General features: G+C 41.7%; 1 protein-coding gene across 1 annotated transcript in view; it reads left to right on the top strand.

Moving 5' to 3' along the window:
• Positions 1–409: 409 nt before the first annotated feature.
• Positions 410–18,166, top strand: part of AHCY (adenosylhomocysteinase) — a 194,800-nt gene continuing 177,043 nt past the window's right edge. The window contains exon 1 of the mRNA XM_078652177.1: positions 410–568. Coding sequence (XP_078508303.1) covers positions 541–568 — 28 coding nt within the window. The 5' untranslated portion in view covers positions 410–540. The remainder of the gene's footprint in view (positions 569–18,166) is intronic.

The raw sequence follows: 18,166 nt of genomic DNA on the forward strand, positions 1-18,166 counted from the left end.
TTGGACCAAAGTACACCCTAGAGATAGCGTGCACATAAACGAGAATTGAATAAATGAAATGAAATGGCCACCATCTTAACCAGGAGGTTTTCTGCCTCAATAGGAGGGTCATTTGAAACTGTGGCTGCTATTTTGACAAGTTTGTCAAGGAACCTAGACATTTTCAGAATTCCATAAGTAACTAATAAAAAAGCCGGTCTATTTGACCTAAAACAGTGTGTTATTTTCAGCGGAATAAATTCTCCAATAAATACTAAAATTGTCACGCGCTCCTGAATCTGACGCATATTTTGCACAAACCACATTTTCATTGCCTCTTCAGTTTAAGTGACAGCGTGCCTTAAAAAGATGCGATTTCGCCAGTACTTAAAATACTCTCGCAGCGCAAATCCATTACGTGTCCGTCTTTTGTGTCTAACAACCTTGTATGCAAATGACCAGAGGCTTCTTAAAGGGAACTGGCCCGCCTCTACTCCCTTCCCGCCTCAGCCACTTTCTGAACCACGCTGCCTCTGTTCCTTCTCCCGTAACAGCTTCAGCATGTCCGATAAACTGCCCTTCAAAGTCGGTGAGTTTTACGCTGCTCGTTGTGTTATGTTTTTACGATTACAGTGGGACAACCCATTGCAACTTTGTGTCTTTAAGCCGCTGAATAGGTTGTCTGCTGTAATCGGTATTTTTAAAATGATAGCGGACCGCACACGAAAAGCATAGTAAACTTCATGACCCTTAGTATCAAAGCTTGGACATTTTAAAGGGGGGCGGTGGGGGGTTGTAGTGACAACTGCACCATTTACACTGAACAAATGCTTAACTGAGCTTTGGAGTCTGAGAACATGCTGCCGTAGGCTAGTAAGTCAGCCCATTTGCGCAGGCGTCTAGCGCTGCCGAGTGTTGTAGTTCAGCAACTATCTTGCAAGTAATGTTATCTACGGGTAACATTTGTGCTGTGGACCACAGTGCCCAGAAGACGATTCTTTAAGCAGAAACACTCGTGGACCAATAGCGTGGCTATATTTCTACGCGTGCACCTTTAGTTCGTTTTTTTTAGTGAATAAAATGGTTGGAAGAACGTTCATGGGTATTTTTTTTAAAGCCCCTTAAATTAACCGTGTCACCTGTTGCCTCTGAGCAGCTGAGACCATCGCAGCTTGTCCAGTAGCTCCCTGCTTGTCGCAATCAGTCAGACTTGTAGGCGCCGTGTTGGGGTCTCGCTTGACAGAAGTGCACCTGTTTGCGCCCCCTCTTACTGAGTATGATAGAAACATGCGTGGTATGCTGGGATATCCCCCCACATTACACTGGTGAAGGATCAGTGCATAGCTGTCAAGTTTTCAGACGGCTTCTGTGTGACATTTCTATGGTTTCAGTTATGAGTGCCATTCTAAAGTGAAATGTGACTCTTCGAGTTACATTTTCACGAATAAAAGCATTTTCGTGTATTAAAGTCCCTTCTCTCTGTGAATTATGCTATTGTATCCAGACATATCACCAGGGCCGTCTTTAGCACTGGTGGTGCCCAGTGCGATGTTTTTTGCCCCCCCCATGCCCACCTAAGCCCGATTCCCCCCTTTCACCCTTGAACAGTCTCCATAACCTCTCTCAGATGCATTTAATAGATTTTATAGGATCACTCATAAAAGTGAAGCGTGTCCGAGCACTTTACATAACACACACATTATTATAGAGATCATCAATCAGAGGTGTGTAAATCGGTGTATAGTAAATGTTACATAAGACAGAGGACAAGGGGTGGATTTACATGTCATCCATACTGGTAGGCAGTATAGTTGAAGAGTACTTGGTCTGGAGAAGCACAAACTCCGAAATTAAAATGTAACACAATGTATTGGGGCTCTCTTTAATAACAAGAACTGATTTGTACCCAAATAAACCCTTTTTGCAACATTCGAATAATGAGTCTGGGGGAAAAAATCCATATGCTCTAATCTATACTTTGAAGTCTGCACACAGTTCTTTGATGACAGTTAATAGCTCACTGTAAACTGCTACTAACAAAAGGAAGTCTGACACAAGCAGTAACCCACAGACCTGTATACATTATATTCACTTTGTGATCTGCATGGTGCATGTTCTTTGACGCAGGCATATTAACCCTCTGCACTATCTTACCATGAATCAACATTTCCAGGAGTCAAAACTTCTAGAGACAAAACTCCGATCTCGCCAGGAAGAACATTAATCACCAGAGTTTTCTTGACATTTTAATTGTTGACTGAAAATTGCTGGACACCAGGAACAGGGCAGCAGGTGCTTTTAAGCACAATATAAACTAGCAAACAGGCGCCCCCATGTGAAGTCCGCACCCGGTGCGGTGGCACCAGTCGCACCGCCCTAGAGCCGGCCATGCATATCACACACGAACATGTGGTTCAAACAAGCCAGACTTACCCGCTTTGCCGATGCTTGTTAGCAGTATCAAATCGATGATTAACAATGATTTTGTTGTGGTTAAACAGAATTGAAAATGTTTCATTAGGACAATATTAATTATTGGTAAGATCTCACACACCCTTCCTCTAATATTCTTTTTACTTTCTCCATTCACTTCCTAGTATCACCCCTTCACTGTTATGTCAGTCCCCTCCCTCTGTAAATACAGCATTTCCTCTTCTTGAATTTGGTATGGAATGGTATTTTCAGTTGCACATGTGACAATTGTTATGTGCGCTCTGCCAAGAGGTTACAGTTTGATTGAACATGTGGTGTAATCATTTTTTGACCCATCCATAGGCAAAATGAGAAACTCTTACTGACTTTAGAGTAAGGAAGGTAAACTATTTAGATGGGCCCAGGCCAATTTATTTAGTTAATGACATAACTCTAACATGGCCAGGCTCGTAAACAACTGCTTCGGGTAGCACGTCAAGCTGTGGCTGCGGAGTTATATAGTGACATGAGCATTTTAGTGCGGTTATGCGGACAGTAGCACTTAAATACATAAGTCTCCTTCCTGAAGAGTGGTAGTTGGCAGGACAATAGTTCATGTAACCGAGAGGAAGATCAGCCCAAATTGAGTTGGGGGCAGATACACAGCCCCTGAATAGCCCATTCTGTACTTTTACTTATGTCGGTTTGATCTGGATTGCCCCCTTACATATCTTACCAACTTTGAAGCTACCTTTGCCACAAACTGCAATAACTCAGGATAACCTTATGCACGGTCATCCCTTCATACACCCACTCATTCATCCATATACTTATTTGTCCATGCACTCACTCCTAAATAAGCATCCATTGTCTTTTCTACTTGCTCACTCACCCATCCATGCACCCTTATCTTATTCATCCATTGATGTGCTCATACACTTATTAATCACTCCATGCATTCACCAGTCAATGATCTATGCATTCTTCTTTGCATCCACTATTCTATCGGAATAGCTCTCATTTATATTTCCTCGCTTGTTCATGCACTCAGCTACCCTTTCATTAATTCATTCACTCACATATTTGTACCTAATCTACTGTTGTAAATACTCAACTATATAGTCATCCATCCACGGATGACCTGGTCACCAATTAATGGATTCTAATTGCTATTCACACGTTCCCCCTAAGACACATGCACAAACTCGCTAATGAATGAAAAATACTTTGATTGAAAAGGCAGACTTGCGACCTTCGCTAATGTTTGCATTACTTTGATTGTCATTTTTTACATCCGTGTCGTCACCCTTCATTAACTTGTAAAGGAGAGCTGCGTGCATGAACAAGCCTTGGCATAGTCAATAGGTCTCGAGTTTAGCCAGAGCTATTGGATTTGCCAATGACGTTAAGCTATGTTGTAGAGCAGTATGCCTGCTGTGCAGCATGTTGAAGTTATAATTGTTATAAACATTTTTGTTACCTTATACCTAACAAAGACAATAGGTAATCTTTATTGCTTGATTAATTAAAATCTTAGCAACTCACACAGCAGTATAAAATACATATATAACATAAATATAGAATTTCATTAAAAACATGGTGTCAATGTACAAAAACAAACAGTTAATTAAAATCCATAAATTATAATTAAGTAAAGGTATAAAATTCGAATGAAGGCTGTGGGAGAGTCCCGGATTGAAGGCAACACGTGTGTCCGTAGATCTAATGGTCTATTATTTAATCATGATCTACTAGACTTTGTGTCGGTGAACAGCGGGTCGAGAAGTTACCGACTTGAGTCATAGGCAAGGGCGACTGTGCTCAGGGTGCAGCGCAAAGTTTTGTTTGTGCAATTTTCATAAAGCGGACAAAACTGCAGGTTAGTCTGGTGTTGACCCCATTAAAACTTGCCTTCACTGCCTGTCTGCAAGACCGGATATGCATTTAGTTTATGTGCGGTTTTAACAGCTCTCTCCTTTCCCGGTCTAGAGACTTGCATATACACAGAAGATGCAGCATATCTTCTTTGGTTTCGCCACATAATCTGCATGATGTGGTTGCAAATGAACGTTTCCAGGGGGGCACGTGGGGTTTGACAGGTAAAATGCCCATCCTCAAGGTTAAGAAGCCTTCCTTTAGTGAGCCTGAGAAGCTGGTTCCGAGATATGGTTGTGGCGTGCATTTTAGGTAGCTTTGTATCACAAACCAGCTGTGGGCCCTCTTAGTTAAGCTTTCTTTATCGTTTTCAAGAGAGACAAGCTTTGCCCACTTGTTTACCAGGTCTTTAACATTTTTTAATGGAAGTCCTGACTCCCAAACGTCTTCCAAGGCTAACATCCTAATCCCTGACTGAAGGTAGGCCTTGGCGGGGGAGAATTTTTTTCTTGATATTTCCATCCATAGAAATGAGTTCAATGATCCAGCCGCTGCGTTCTTTATTTTATACCAGCTTTTTACGTATGCGGCCTTCCTACTTATTGTCTGATTTGCTATTCCGAATTCAAGTCTTACTTGGGTAGAGGAGGTATATTTTGGAAGCTTGAAGATTATTCTGAGGGCTTTGGTGACCGTTTTATTCAGGGTTTATTCATCCAACCCTCGCATGGCCTCACTGCCGTAGGTTAACGTTGGCAACAGCTTTGCTTGGAGCACTTCAAGCAGCGGGAGCGGATTTGGGCCAGTAATTTTATTTTTTAGATTTTTCAAAGTGATTGCTAGGATGGTCCCTCGCCTTTGAATCGCCTCCTTTTGTTGCTCATACGTCCCGTTTTTGTCAAAGATGATTCCTAGATATTTATACTCTTTGACAACTTCAAGTTCACTCTCCCCCAGCTGCCATTTCAGTCGTTTTTTTGTGCTGCGCTGGTTTAGCACCATTATTTTTGACTTTTCTAGGTTCATTTCTAACCTGTTTTTTGAGGCGAAGTTGTTAGCGGTGTGAAGCAGATGCTGTAAGCCGACTGGTGTTTGACTGATTAATATCAGGTCGTCGGCGTACAGTAGGTTTGAAAGAGGGAGGCCTCCCAGTTATGGTGCATGGTGGTTGCAGTTGTCTAGGTCAGTTGAGAGATCGGCCACAAAAAGATTAAATAAAGTTGGTGCCAGAACGCATCCCTGCTTCAATCCTCTAGTAGTTGGGATCCGCCTGGACACAATCGTACCGTCCCCCAGTTTTATTTGCACCCATGTCTCGGTATGTAATAGGATGAGTTGATTCAGGAGAGCGGTAGGTATTTCCCATTGAGCTAGCTTTGACCATAGTTTTCCACGATCTATGCTGTCAAAAGCGGCTTTATAATCGATGAAACAGACAAATAATGGTTGTCTTGCCGCTTTTGAGGAGTCAGCTAAAAGCGAAAGAGCCAAGATGTTTGTGGTGGTTCCTACGTTTTCCTGGAACCCTGTTTGATTGATTGGGATTAAGGATTTTTCCCTTGCCCATTCCCGGAGCTCGGCCAGGATGACACCGGCGTAGTACTTAGCCTCGATGTCAATGAGGGCTATGAGCCTGTAGTTTTTTGGGTCGCTCTTGCAGCCTTTTTTGTAGGTAGGGGAGAGGATGGAGCCTTTCTAGGATTCTGGGATTGTTCCTGTTGCAACGATGTTATCAAAAAGCCGTAATAATGTTCTGGACCAGTATTTTTGATCATATTTGTATAGTATTGGTGGCAAGCCGTTGGGCCCTGGGGCACCATCTTGATGACTTTGCTTAATTCTGCCCTCAATTGTTTTTAAAGAGAAACTGAGTGCAGAGTTATACCTTTCGTGAGGTGGAGGGAGTGCAAGATGAGGGTCTGCTGATTTTTCCAAATAGCTATGGGGGTCTGCGTTAAAGTAGGTTTGCAGATGGTTTGTCCAGACATCCTCCGTTATATGTGAGTTAATCCTAGGACCCGATGGATTCTCTATGCTCTTGACCGTTTGCCAGAATCTTGCACTGTTCGGTCCCCTGAATACCAAGAGTGAGCTCTTGAGGTTGATGATCGCTGTGGTTGGACACCCCGATCCGGAAATCTTTTACTAGGCCAAGGAGTGGGAGGGCGAGGAAGGTGTAGTCGATTGCAGAGTTAACGGAGTTCCTATGGAAAGTTGGTGCTTGGGGTCTGTCCCCTTGCATGCGGCCATTTAGTGCTACCATCGATAGGCTTTCCAGTTCTCTGTGCAAGTCCTTTGACATTTTGGTTGGCTTGCCCCACTTGTATTTGTCCTGGGAAATAATACCCCATGCTTGATGTTTATCATCCTCTGGGTTGCAGTCGTCTGTTCCCTCAGCTAGGAACATGTTAAAATCACCTGTTAAAATGTAATTCATGCTTTCATCCTCCGTTATTAACTACGTAAGTTCGAGTATCAGCTGCTTAGCACCAATTATCTTGCTCTGGGGGTGAATATAGATATTAGCCAGGGTTATGTGATGTGGGTTACTTCGACCCTGCATTTCAAATTGTATTGCCAATATTTCTACAGATGTTGTATTTTTGCTCAAATGTTTTTTTCCTGCAGTTATAGCTTCAATCGAGGCGTAGACGGTCAGCCCACCTTTGCGGTGCCCGTAGTTTGATTGTCGGACTGCAGGAAGATGGTAAGTCTTGTAGCCTTGGAGGTGCAGGGGTTCCTCCAGCCAAGTTTCCTGTAGTAGGATTAAGTCAAACCTTTGAAGGTATGACAGTAGTGAGTGGTCGTTAGTTTTGGGCCCGAGGCCGTTGATATTCCATGAACAGAGTTTTAAGTTCCTTGCCTTGTTTCCCTGTTCAAGGATCGGTCATCGGCTGTCAGTTCTTAAATTTATAGTTTTGGATATCCACGACCAGTCGGTTGGGGGATTATTTTCTTCTGCCCACCTGCCCCTCTCCACCAGAGGGTTAACAAAGACAATATGTACAACTGAACTACCCTATTAAAAAAGCATTGGAAATGCAACAGGGTTTGTATTTGCTTAATATAGAGCTATTGGCGTTGTAAATGACCATATTTTTTACCTATGTGCTATGGAATGTATGTGGTGTGTAGGGGAATTATGTAGGTTGGATTGGAATTGTGTGGCATGGAATTGTGTAGTGGATGTGTAGTGGAATTGTGGCATGCTGTGCAGTGGAAATATGTGGATAGTAATTATATGGTACTGAGTTTAGTGGATTTATATGGAGTGTTTTATGTAGTGGAATTGTGTAGAATGGTATGTAGTGTACTTTACTTACGTGGTGTGCTGTTGAATGTTGTGGCATGATGTGGAATTCTGTCTTGTGGATTGGATGTCTGTGGTGTGTTGTGTAATTGTTGAGTTGAATTATGTGGTTTGGTGTTGAATTATGTGGTGTGGATTGGAAATGTGCAGAGTAGAATTGTGTGGCACGAAACAGTGGATAGCTTTGCCATATTTGAGATGGAAAAAACAAATCAGTAAGAGCTAAGATCCAGATCTGTGTCTTTGGGTGTTTAAAAAATGTCACAAAAGTTTTTTGTTCTGAAGCGTTAGTAGTGGTAGTTGTGCTGGCTTGGCTTGTGGCGACAAAAGAAACAGTGAAAATGTTATCTGCAGGGAAGATGTGCAACATAGATGTAGATGACTGAAAGTCCATTAGAAATAAAACTCCAAAATCTATTATAAAGGTAAGAAAATCCCTAGATCTGGTGAATATTGTTTTAAATATAGGTGGAACTATGTCAAATTAATACTAAGTGTTCCAATTGCTTGCTTTACATCGCCTCGGGCCAGTGTTAAATGGTGGATGGATAAGAGATCTGCTATTCGCTAGAAATGGGACAGACAGAAGGGCGGGGGTGAGGTGAAGGGGGATAGCACGCAGAGAAACGGTGGGTGGGAGGGAAAATCAGTAACAGGCAAAGCAAGCCAATTAAATTAATGTGCTGATAAAACAAAAGCCTTGTGTGCCGAGTGGGTAAGCTACATAAAACGTTTGAGCTTCTGTTCTGACCTATGTGTAATAATGCCAAAGTCCCTGTAGGTTTGAAAATCTGTGCAGTTTGCTGCTGCTCCTGGGCCACACATCATGGTTGGGGTAGAAGCTAGAATTGTCTTGCAGGGTTAATTTACCCTTAGTAAGGACAAACAAGTATAAACCTGCGGAGTGCTTTATTTTTAAGAGGCTTAAATGTTTTGCGAATGCTTCCAAAACGCCCACACCATCTCCCCTAGAGCCATTAACGTACATAACCGAGGGAGGTGCAGGGCCTTGGTTGACAAAATTTAAAGAAAGCAATTGCATCTAGATTTGAATATTAACCTCCGGGCGATTAATAGCAAAACTCGGGAGGGGTAAGACAAAGGTACCCGACTGTTAAATGGCTGATTCCGGTTTGCTGCTTGGAAATACCTGCTGCTAAAAATACATACGGGAAATATAAGTGAAAACATTAATGTAGAGGTCTTCAAACTTTTGTAGGTTGAGCCCCCCCAGCTGAATTTTTTTTAGATGTTGCGCATTTTCTGCCAAAACATTGACTGTAAGGGAGACAGTGTTGTCAGATTTTTCGAGCACCCCCTACCTCAGAGTTGGTACACGAGAAACAATTCTTCTCTAGAAACCATTAACAAACGTTTTAGGCAGCATTATAATGGGATAATTGCCCACCAATCAGTTATGGATCCGAAGACAAAGGTGAAAGTCCACAGAGAGGGCACTGAACGAACACCTAATTGAGAATTCCTTTGTGGTACGATAAGTTGCTTGCCTGAAGCAGTGGGGGATTAGGACACGTCGGGCTTTTGTTTAAAAAAAAATATAGAACTGATAATAATTGAATGATGTTGCCTATTTTACTTCAGAGCAATGTTGTCTGACAGACTTTGTGGTGGGAGGGACATGTTAAGGATTTTGGGTGCCCTGGGCCAATACTATTATGGGGGGTCCTGTTCGGAAGAGCTTTGAGATTAAATTATTCACTTTCAGCTCTGCCATACCATCTTTAGCCGGGCTACTAACAGTGCACAGGCGCTATGGTTGAAATTTTAAGTGTTTACATCTAATATTCAGAGATAGTGATGAATGTTTTCACTGTTGTAACAAAGCAGCAGCCCACAAATTTTGCTGCAAATGATGTGATATCCTCCAATTTCTCCGTTTGATCTAAAATAAACTTTTTTATGGTTATTGCATAAAACAAAAACATTTCTCTGCAAATAGTAATACTCTCACATCAATCACATTAAAAAGAAATGAAACCCAACGGTATTTACAACTTTCTGGCAAACATTTTTATAGCACTACTCATTGTTTACTCACATTCAGTTCTTTGATCTGCATGGTGCACTTTCTTTGTAGCAGGTACATTAACCCTCTGTGCTGTGTGGGTGGCAGGAGTACCATGTGAGTGCAGGGTGAGCCATGCAACAGTGTGACAGGGTAAGAGGAGTGACTGCAGGTGAGTGAGGTGACCATATGAATTTGCGTGCGGATGTAAGTGCAGAGTGGGATGAATGAATGTATGGTTAATAATGGTCTTATTTGAGTGAGTTTGCAGATTGAGCAGTAAGGAAGACAGGTGAGTGAAGTGTCACATGAGTGCAGGGTGAGTAGTTTGCTTGTGTGACTACAGGGTGAGGTACAGGGTGAACAGCGCAAGTGCATTGTGAGTGCAGAATGAGCACTGTGAGTGCAGTGATCAAGTGAATTGTGTGAGTGCAAGGTGATCAGTGAGTGCATTGTGATTGCTGTGAGTGCAAGGTGAGCATGAAAGTGAAGGGCGAGAATGAAGAGTAAGTTGTCTGAATGCAGGGTACATTACCGGACACTTGCAGTAACTCAGCATGCTATTGACGACAGCGTAGGGTTTAGGATATGTTAAACTATTGCGGCATTAACCAGGGATCAGGGTGGAGGATATAAACATGCGCGCTGGCTAGGCTCGACCCAACAATGACTCGATTGAACGGACAGTGAGCTCACATTTAATGTTTTCTAACATTAAAAAAACAGCACTTGTCAGGGCTGCCAATACCTTCCTTTTTACTATCCACAAAGGACCAAGCAGACAGTTGTTAAAGAGTACTGGATACAAAAGGACGGACTTCGCTAGTGGTAATAGTGCCCCCTCATCTTTGAGTCATACATATTGAGAGCAGGAGTTAGGATGAGCAGGTGCCCGTTAGTGGCCATTGTTTATTTACAGGGTGGTAGGAGCTGCAGTACTCCGTGTCCTGCACAACCGCACTGGGCAATGGCTTACCCTGGAGTAAATTCTATGTGTTGGTGAGTCAGGTTTATAACACGCACAAAATTGGAGCAGATGAATAACTTAAAAGATTGCCAGAGTGCACAATTTTGACAAACCTGCTAGGACGAAGACCGTGGGGGGGAAAAAAACTCACCTTAGGGACCTATTGACTTGCCAGTGGTTTTAGCGATTCTGTGCATCATTCCCGATGCTGTGCAGCATGGCTAAAAAAAGGGATGAAAAAACTCCAGCCACGGCATATTGTAGGCATGTGCACCAAGAATACACGCACCTAGAAAATGACACTTTATTTTTAGTTTACTGGTCTGAGGTGAATCAGTAAAAATGTTTAAAAAAACAGTACTGCTGGGGCAAGTTCCGTGGGGGTGAGGAAGCTACATGGGGTAAGGAAGCTACATGAGGGTGTCAAGAAGCATCAGAGGGAGCAGGGAGGGAAGCAAACAAATTAATGTGGATCAGAGAAAAGCAAGCCAGCAAGAGAGTGCAGTGTGGAGCTGGGATGGAGAAGCACACTGGCGAGAAAGAAATGCGGAGAGAGAATCACATAAGGCGGAGCGCATCACGTAGGGGGCCAGGGAGAAGCACACCGGTAGAGAAAGAGCAACATGATTGCAGCAGAGGGTAGCACAACAGATACAGCTGGAAAACACATGCCCTGTTGTAGAGTGCTTTAACATTAAAGAAAAACTAACACCTGAAAAGTGAGCAGTGGAAGAGCACAAGTAGTGCTTCTGTGCACCAGAGGAGTGGCTGATGCATAGAGAATAGTACAGCCCACACAAACTAGCAAATATGAAACAAGCAAGTGGGTAACATTGAAGGTATCCAGTTTCATGCAATGTGCAGGCCCTATGCTAACTGTATGCTGAAAATACATCTAATAGCGCATGCAATGTCTAGTAGGCAAGACCTAAAAACGGTCTCCTGGTTCTAGTTTCAATTTTGTCCCCTGAACCACAATTTACGGTTCTGCTTCTGAAGGCTAGACAGAGGAATTGCCCTCCCAGGGAAACGTTTCTGTTTAGGCTCTTTACTATTTTTTTTTAAAGATTGTTCATCCACATATTTAGAAAAAAATGGTAAAGCTTGAGTTGGGTGTCAATTTTTGTAGTTTCAAGTCCAAAACGCATCCATGAATTTCTTGTGTTTCTGTTGAAGCAAAGGAATTGCCCACCTTGTTGGCCATCTCACTGTTTTTTTTAGGTGTTACAATTTAACAGAAATGTGTGTGTATGTGTGTGTATTCGGCCAGCCGTCTTTGTTCAGTAGTCTGTTCACATCTTTCTTCTTCCCACTTGAGCATGTGGCTGTGGGTTAGCCCTCTTCAGACATAGGCTTTGCTGTGAGTGACTGCATTATGTTCTTGTTCAAGGAGTACATCTGCACAGAAAGTAGTTTTCTTCAGTGCTAGGAACTACTGTGGTAATGTGTACTTTTTGAAACAAACGCATTTTTGCTTTTAGCCAACTTTATTTGCTGGCAGCCTGAACCCAGCAACTGTCCCAACAATGTAGCTTTACGAAAACCATTTCAAAACAAGCATTTACCAATGTGAAAAGGCAGGCAGCCAACGCCGGACCTATTGGCTTTGCCTGTGCTTATTTTTGTAGCACTCACTACCCAAATTGAGCCTTTTATGCATTCCCATTGTTAATAGATGAGTGCATGGTTGATGTAGCTTTGGAGAAGGGCTGGAGGGTGACGTAATGTACTGTGGTGCAGAGTAGATTGGCGTAGTGTAGTGTTGCAGAGCAGACTCTAGTAGAGTACATTGGAGCGCTGCAACGTAGATGCCAGTGGCGTAGAGTGATGCCGTGGCGTCGAGGTGCAGAGTAGATTGGTGTAGTCCATTGTTATAGTGTGGAGTAGTGCACCGTCGAGTATACTGGCATAAAGTGCAGAGTAGATTAGTATGGTGTAGTGGATTGGCATAGTGAGTGCACTGGCATAGAATGTAGTGGAACAGAGGAGTGCAGTGGTGCATAAAGTAGTGTGGGTAGAGTGAGCGGCAGTAGTGTGGAGTATTGCAGAGTGGGCTAAAGTGAACTATGCATGATGTGGTAGTGCTGCCATTACAGACTACACATCTTCAATTGAAATGACCATTACATTTAGACACATACAGGTTTACTGATAAAAGAATACAGTGCGCAAACATTGTGTTGAAATGTCATCGCCTAGTTTGTTTTGCTTTGATTGTAGTCAAATGTTTTCAGCACACCTCAGAATTAACAAAAAAGTGCTTCATTTGTGCTTTTCTAATTCCGATACATTATGGAATATCGGCACAGTTCATTTAGACATGTTAGTTTTATTGTGCGCTAGGAAAAAAATTACTTCATACATCACCCCCCCACCCTCCCACCCCACCGAGTAGCTAGCTAGAAAAAAATATCCTACTGCCTTTCTGTCTCACATAGGTACCCAGCAGGATTTTCACATAAATCCTCACACTTCGAAGTCTGAGAGAGAAGTAAACACAAAGCTCCTGGGTAGACAGAGCCTGACATTTGACCTCTGTCTAAGAATGCACAGCAAATGGGGCAAGATGAGAACGATTTAAAAGCCTGTTTTCAAAAATCGAGCACTGGTGCAAGAATACAGTATATAGGGTATGGACAATGGAACGGACGAACTCAGGTTGGACAGCTTAAAATAGAGCCAGCAAATATAATGCAAGTGTTCTAAACCACAAAGCCAATGGTAAGCAACAGGCAGAACACATTTCCATGGAAGCTTTCCAAATGTCCCCAATATGTTATAAAACCACAAAGCTGTTGTACGGTAGGCTTCGACCTGAAAATACAATCTGTGACTGTCTCTTCACTTTCATATTGTCTTCTGATGACCCCATTTAGAGAGAGAAAAAAATGGACAGCAGGTGTCCGGTGTAGTATTGGAAGTCCCCCAGCTTGGTCCCTGATGACAGCCTGTTAGTAGTGGGCTATTTGTAGTTAGTAGGTGCTCTCAGGGCTTTAAGTGGGATGAAAAAACTGGGAGGGTGTCTCAAATGGGCGAGGCCGATTTAATTATGGGTGTGGCATAAAAACACTTAAGCTAAAAATCTGCACTTTTATTTTTCCATTTCAAACACTGCCTAATACGAGCCAAGGCTATTGGGTTTGTCAGTGGTTGTTAGTTTTCTAAGCAACGTTGTATATAATATGAAAATCCTTCAGTTCTGAGATGAGACTGAAAGAATTTTAACGAGTCTCTTTGAAGTAACCTCAAAGGCAGTGAAGGGTAGTACTGCTGCAGAGTTAAGATTTAGTTTCACCCTGAGGATGAGGGCCAAAAGAAGCGTCCGAAAGGGACCAGTTTCAATACCTGCGTTTTTTAACTGCCGGTGCTGAGCACTGGCAGGACCCGGCCCGCGTAAAGCCCTGGGTGCTCTGCATACTAAATGCTGATATAGATGATACTGAAGCTTAAGTTGATGTCTGAATATTTCACCGGTTAGAAAGAATGATACACACTTCAGTCGTCCTATACACAGGTGGCAGCCCTGCATCTGTTTTTAATGATGTGCTCGGGCGAAACTGTTTTTCAAAAGAGCAACCACCAATTTTATTTACAGCAATTCATTGCATCAGCATAAAGGTCTTTAGTTATTTTCTTTTGGCATTTCCGCCTGTAATTATTTTGAGCTTCTTAGTATTTTTTCATAGTTTAGAAAATAAATTAGAAAAAGGAATATATAGTTCGTGTAAGTTCACCGTTTTTAAGCTATAATTGAATGTAACATATTGCCAGGGGATTAATTGCTTTATATCTCCACATATGCTGCAACAATACACTTCTTTTAAAGCAGATTATCATTTGAATTTGTGCACATCTGCATGTATGTAAGCTAGTTAGGAAACTAAGTCCCATTTAAATTTCACGTTGCCAATTGGCTTGACAGTAATGCTCGACATAATTGAGTGTGTTGCTAAAGATCGTTTTCCAACTTCCAATTTTAATGTAAATAAGAGTATGGAAGTAGACTCTTTTAGGCCTGTATTTACGTGTAGAAATCAGTTAAAAATGGAAATCGAAGTCAAATCATTAACCTAGCACCCCCTCTTATACTCGTATAGAACCAATGACAAGAAACCTGTATGCAACTAAAATACCTCCGCTACGTTCACCCTACAATAATCCGCAGCATCACCAATATTTGGCAGGCGTTTGAAAATAGTTTTTTCCCAGCAAAGTGTATGATGATGTTACTGTTGAACCAACCTCTAAGTAGTTACCCAACTTTTCAAGCCCGATGGCTTATTTGAACCAAAGGGACACTCACACCTAAAGATTAACTATCGTGCAAGGTTTACCAAACAATTGAGGGCTATATGGCTAACCAGTAGCCAGCCCAGTTTCCTTTGTTGACGGTGTGAAGCAGGGGCGCACAAAGTTGACTGGTTGGGCTGGTTCTACGTATCACCTGTTTCGTTTGACTTGCTTATTGAGACTTTTCCCTTTAGAACATAGAAGTTCGATCAGGAAGGACCTGGCATGTGCCCTCTTCTTGGTCATGTTTCTTCATTGCAGTATAGATGCCTTATCAAAGCTACTCTGACGTTAGGAGTGTTATTATGCTCTTACAGAGCTTGGTTTGTAGAGTGGACAACATACGTACCAACAAACTATTTTACATATCCTATTATGAGTTAGTGTTTGTCGGCTTACTCTGCAGTGCTTGGTCATGGCAGGTTGGCGCAAGTTGGATTCTTTCACAATGCTTGGCCGACAGCATGCGTTGGTGTTGTACTGTTTTGCAATTTCGTTTCTTGCTGTAATCTTTACTTTTCTGTGAACGTGAGCACTTGTGAGGGGTTCACAGCCTCGTTACGAATGCCCCCCATATGGACCGCTGATTCAGTATTAAGAGTCACTGTCTTTAACCTGTGTTGTACATTCGTTGTCACATTTCACTCGGGGCCTGATTATCCCGGATTTGGAGCTGTGATTTGTAAAGGGAGTGTGAATTGTTACGGTGGAGTAACTTATGATTTCTTTGTCAATGGCGATCATGTTAAAGCTTGGTTGGTATGTCTGCATGCCAGAATGTTCCTGTTTCAACAGGATACTGATTTGAATTTCGGCAGTACTTGATTTTGGTTTGCTTTGAGGGAACATTGAGTTCTCACGTCTCTTGCAGTTGTAGATCAAACGCGTGCATTTATTATGGTAAATGCGTTTATTAAAATCACCCATAAGCATCAAGCAGTTTCCATCAATATTTATAGGTAAATACAATTTAAAAGCCAACATGGCTTTGTTCCAGGTAAGGATGCAAACACTCATATGAAATAAGCTGTTCCGTTGTTTTCCTGATCTAATGCAAAAGACAATTGGGGAACATTCTATTGAACGCAGTGTAGGCATTCCTCTAGTCAGTTGAGACTGACATTTGGAGAACAGTTATAAACCTGTGGGGGCTTTAAAAGACCCAGTAATAGTGACCAGGCAAACTTCAGTGGTGCCCTGTCTCACCACTATTTGCACATTATATTTAAAACCATGCCTGCACCAACTAATGGTGGCTGAATCTGTCCTTCACTGAAAGTGTCCATGCGGCCTTCTTCCTAAAAAAAACTAAAAAAAAAACTGACAATGTTGGTGTAATTGTTACGGTCAGTTTACACCTCAAATACAGAAGTGTATGGATAAAATGGGAAACTGGCAGAGGCTTCCCATAGTTTGCTGGTCAGTTTAATGCTGTCAAAATGAACGTGTTGCCACCGCTTTTATATTTCGTTCGATATTTTCCTTTATTTCTAATATATAATTATTTTTTTTGGTTCAATCCGTCTATAGTCTAGTTCTTTGGGGGTTGAAGAAACCGTAGATCATTAAGATTTTTTAGTATTAAACTGGGAAAAGGGAGGCCAAGGGGTTAAAGTCCATTGCATATACCACCATTTAAGGTTTCCCATCTCTGCCATAACTATTTGAAAAAGAGGGTTGCATAGTATGGAGATGGGCGGGCATTCCGACGAGGACTATTTTTTCCAGATTGAATCTCTATCCCGTTCACAAATTAAAATGAAATGTGCCGTCCCAATCTGAGTCGTCTTAAAATAACTACAGATAGACTTTATTAGCTGTGCTGTAGTGAAAAAAATGCAGTTTAGTACAGGAGTCCAACATTTTCCGTAACAAGAGCCACTTCTGTTCAGTGAAAATCAGCCCTTGCTACTAATATCAGTGATGTGACGACATCAGACAAAATTGATTACATTGATGTCCAACCCAATGCAACATTACCAACACTGATCACCTCAGTTCAGCAGACGGGGAACAGTAATAGCTACAGTGCCTGTGTCATCAGTTATGACATTAGGAATACTTTTGCCCAAAAACATATTTATCACTCGAATAGCGGCTTTAAATATATATTGAAAATTGCGCCATTTTCGTCCAAAATTCAGCTCTTGAATTCTGAATATACGCAAATTTTAATCTCAAATACACACATAATTTTAATATCCATAAATTAATTCAGCCAAGCAAAAAGCTTTTAACTTAGTAGGATGGTCTGCACATAAGATACTTGTAGGCAGACGGCTACTTACCAGTAGCCGAACATCTGCAAAAACGAAATTAGGATAGTTTATTCTAGGGCGAACTGCAAGGTTGCCTGATTGCATAGCTGAATTATTGATCAAGGAGTTGGATTCATAATTTTATGAAACATAATTTCGAAGCAGTGTTGCTGTTGGACACTCGAAGTACATATAGAGTCTGTTATACAGCATATCATTTATTTTAATGGCTGTGGCGAAATGACTAAATATGATTTGCGGTCTGTGCTGCAGACATGCTTCATATGTTTGTGACATGCCCACTTTTAGAACTGTATTGGTTAACAATATCGCCATACCTTCAAGAAATTTCACAAACCAAATGCAGGTTTCAACACAAGCGATTATGTGTGACTTACGTAATGGTATACACTTTCTATTGTTCCCATTTTAATTGCATGGTTGTGTATCGGAAACAGTTGTTTTGATCTTGAACCCACCCCAGTGGTATTGGATGTTAAAATGGTTTCACTCAAAATAGAGAATGCACGGTATAAAGTATATGGCTGATGGGGCAAGTATAAATATCAATCTGTCAGGAGTGTCTTGGTAGCAAGAACTGGGGTTGAATGAAGTGACTGAGCTTTCAAACTTAATATACTATGTAAAGGTCCTTTGGTTTTGGGTGTGGATAATGAAATTAGGTTGCTGAAGAATTTTGTTTTTACTTTCCATCAAAAACCAGAATTAGCTGAGCCAATAGTGTAGGACAGTGGGTTATTACATGGTGATGCTGGTTAGGCTTCACCATGCAATACTTACACAAATCCCAGAGATGGTTCTTAGATTCACACTAATAAATCCTTAGCTCAGTCCTGGTAGTGTGGCAAAGAGTAGTCAGGCTTTATTTGAGGAACATGTGATAAGAATTTCAGAGTACCAATGTAATTGATACAACTGAATTTGGACACCAATTTATGAAAATAAAGCAGATTTTCATCTTCGACACCAAAATCAATGGAATAGCATACATATAACCAGCGACTTAGATTTTTGAAGCAATATAAAGT

Source organism: Lissotriton helveticus, chromosome 7, assembly GCF_964261635.1.
Source record: "Lissotriton helveticus chromosome 7, aLisHel1.1, whole genome shotgun sequence".
Classification (NCBI taxonomy): Eukaryota; Metazoa; Chordata; class Amphibia; order Caudata; family Salamandridae; genus Lissotriton; species Lissotriton helveticus.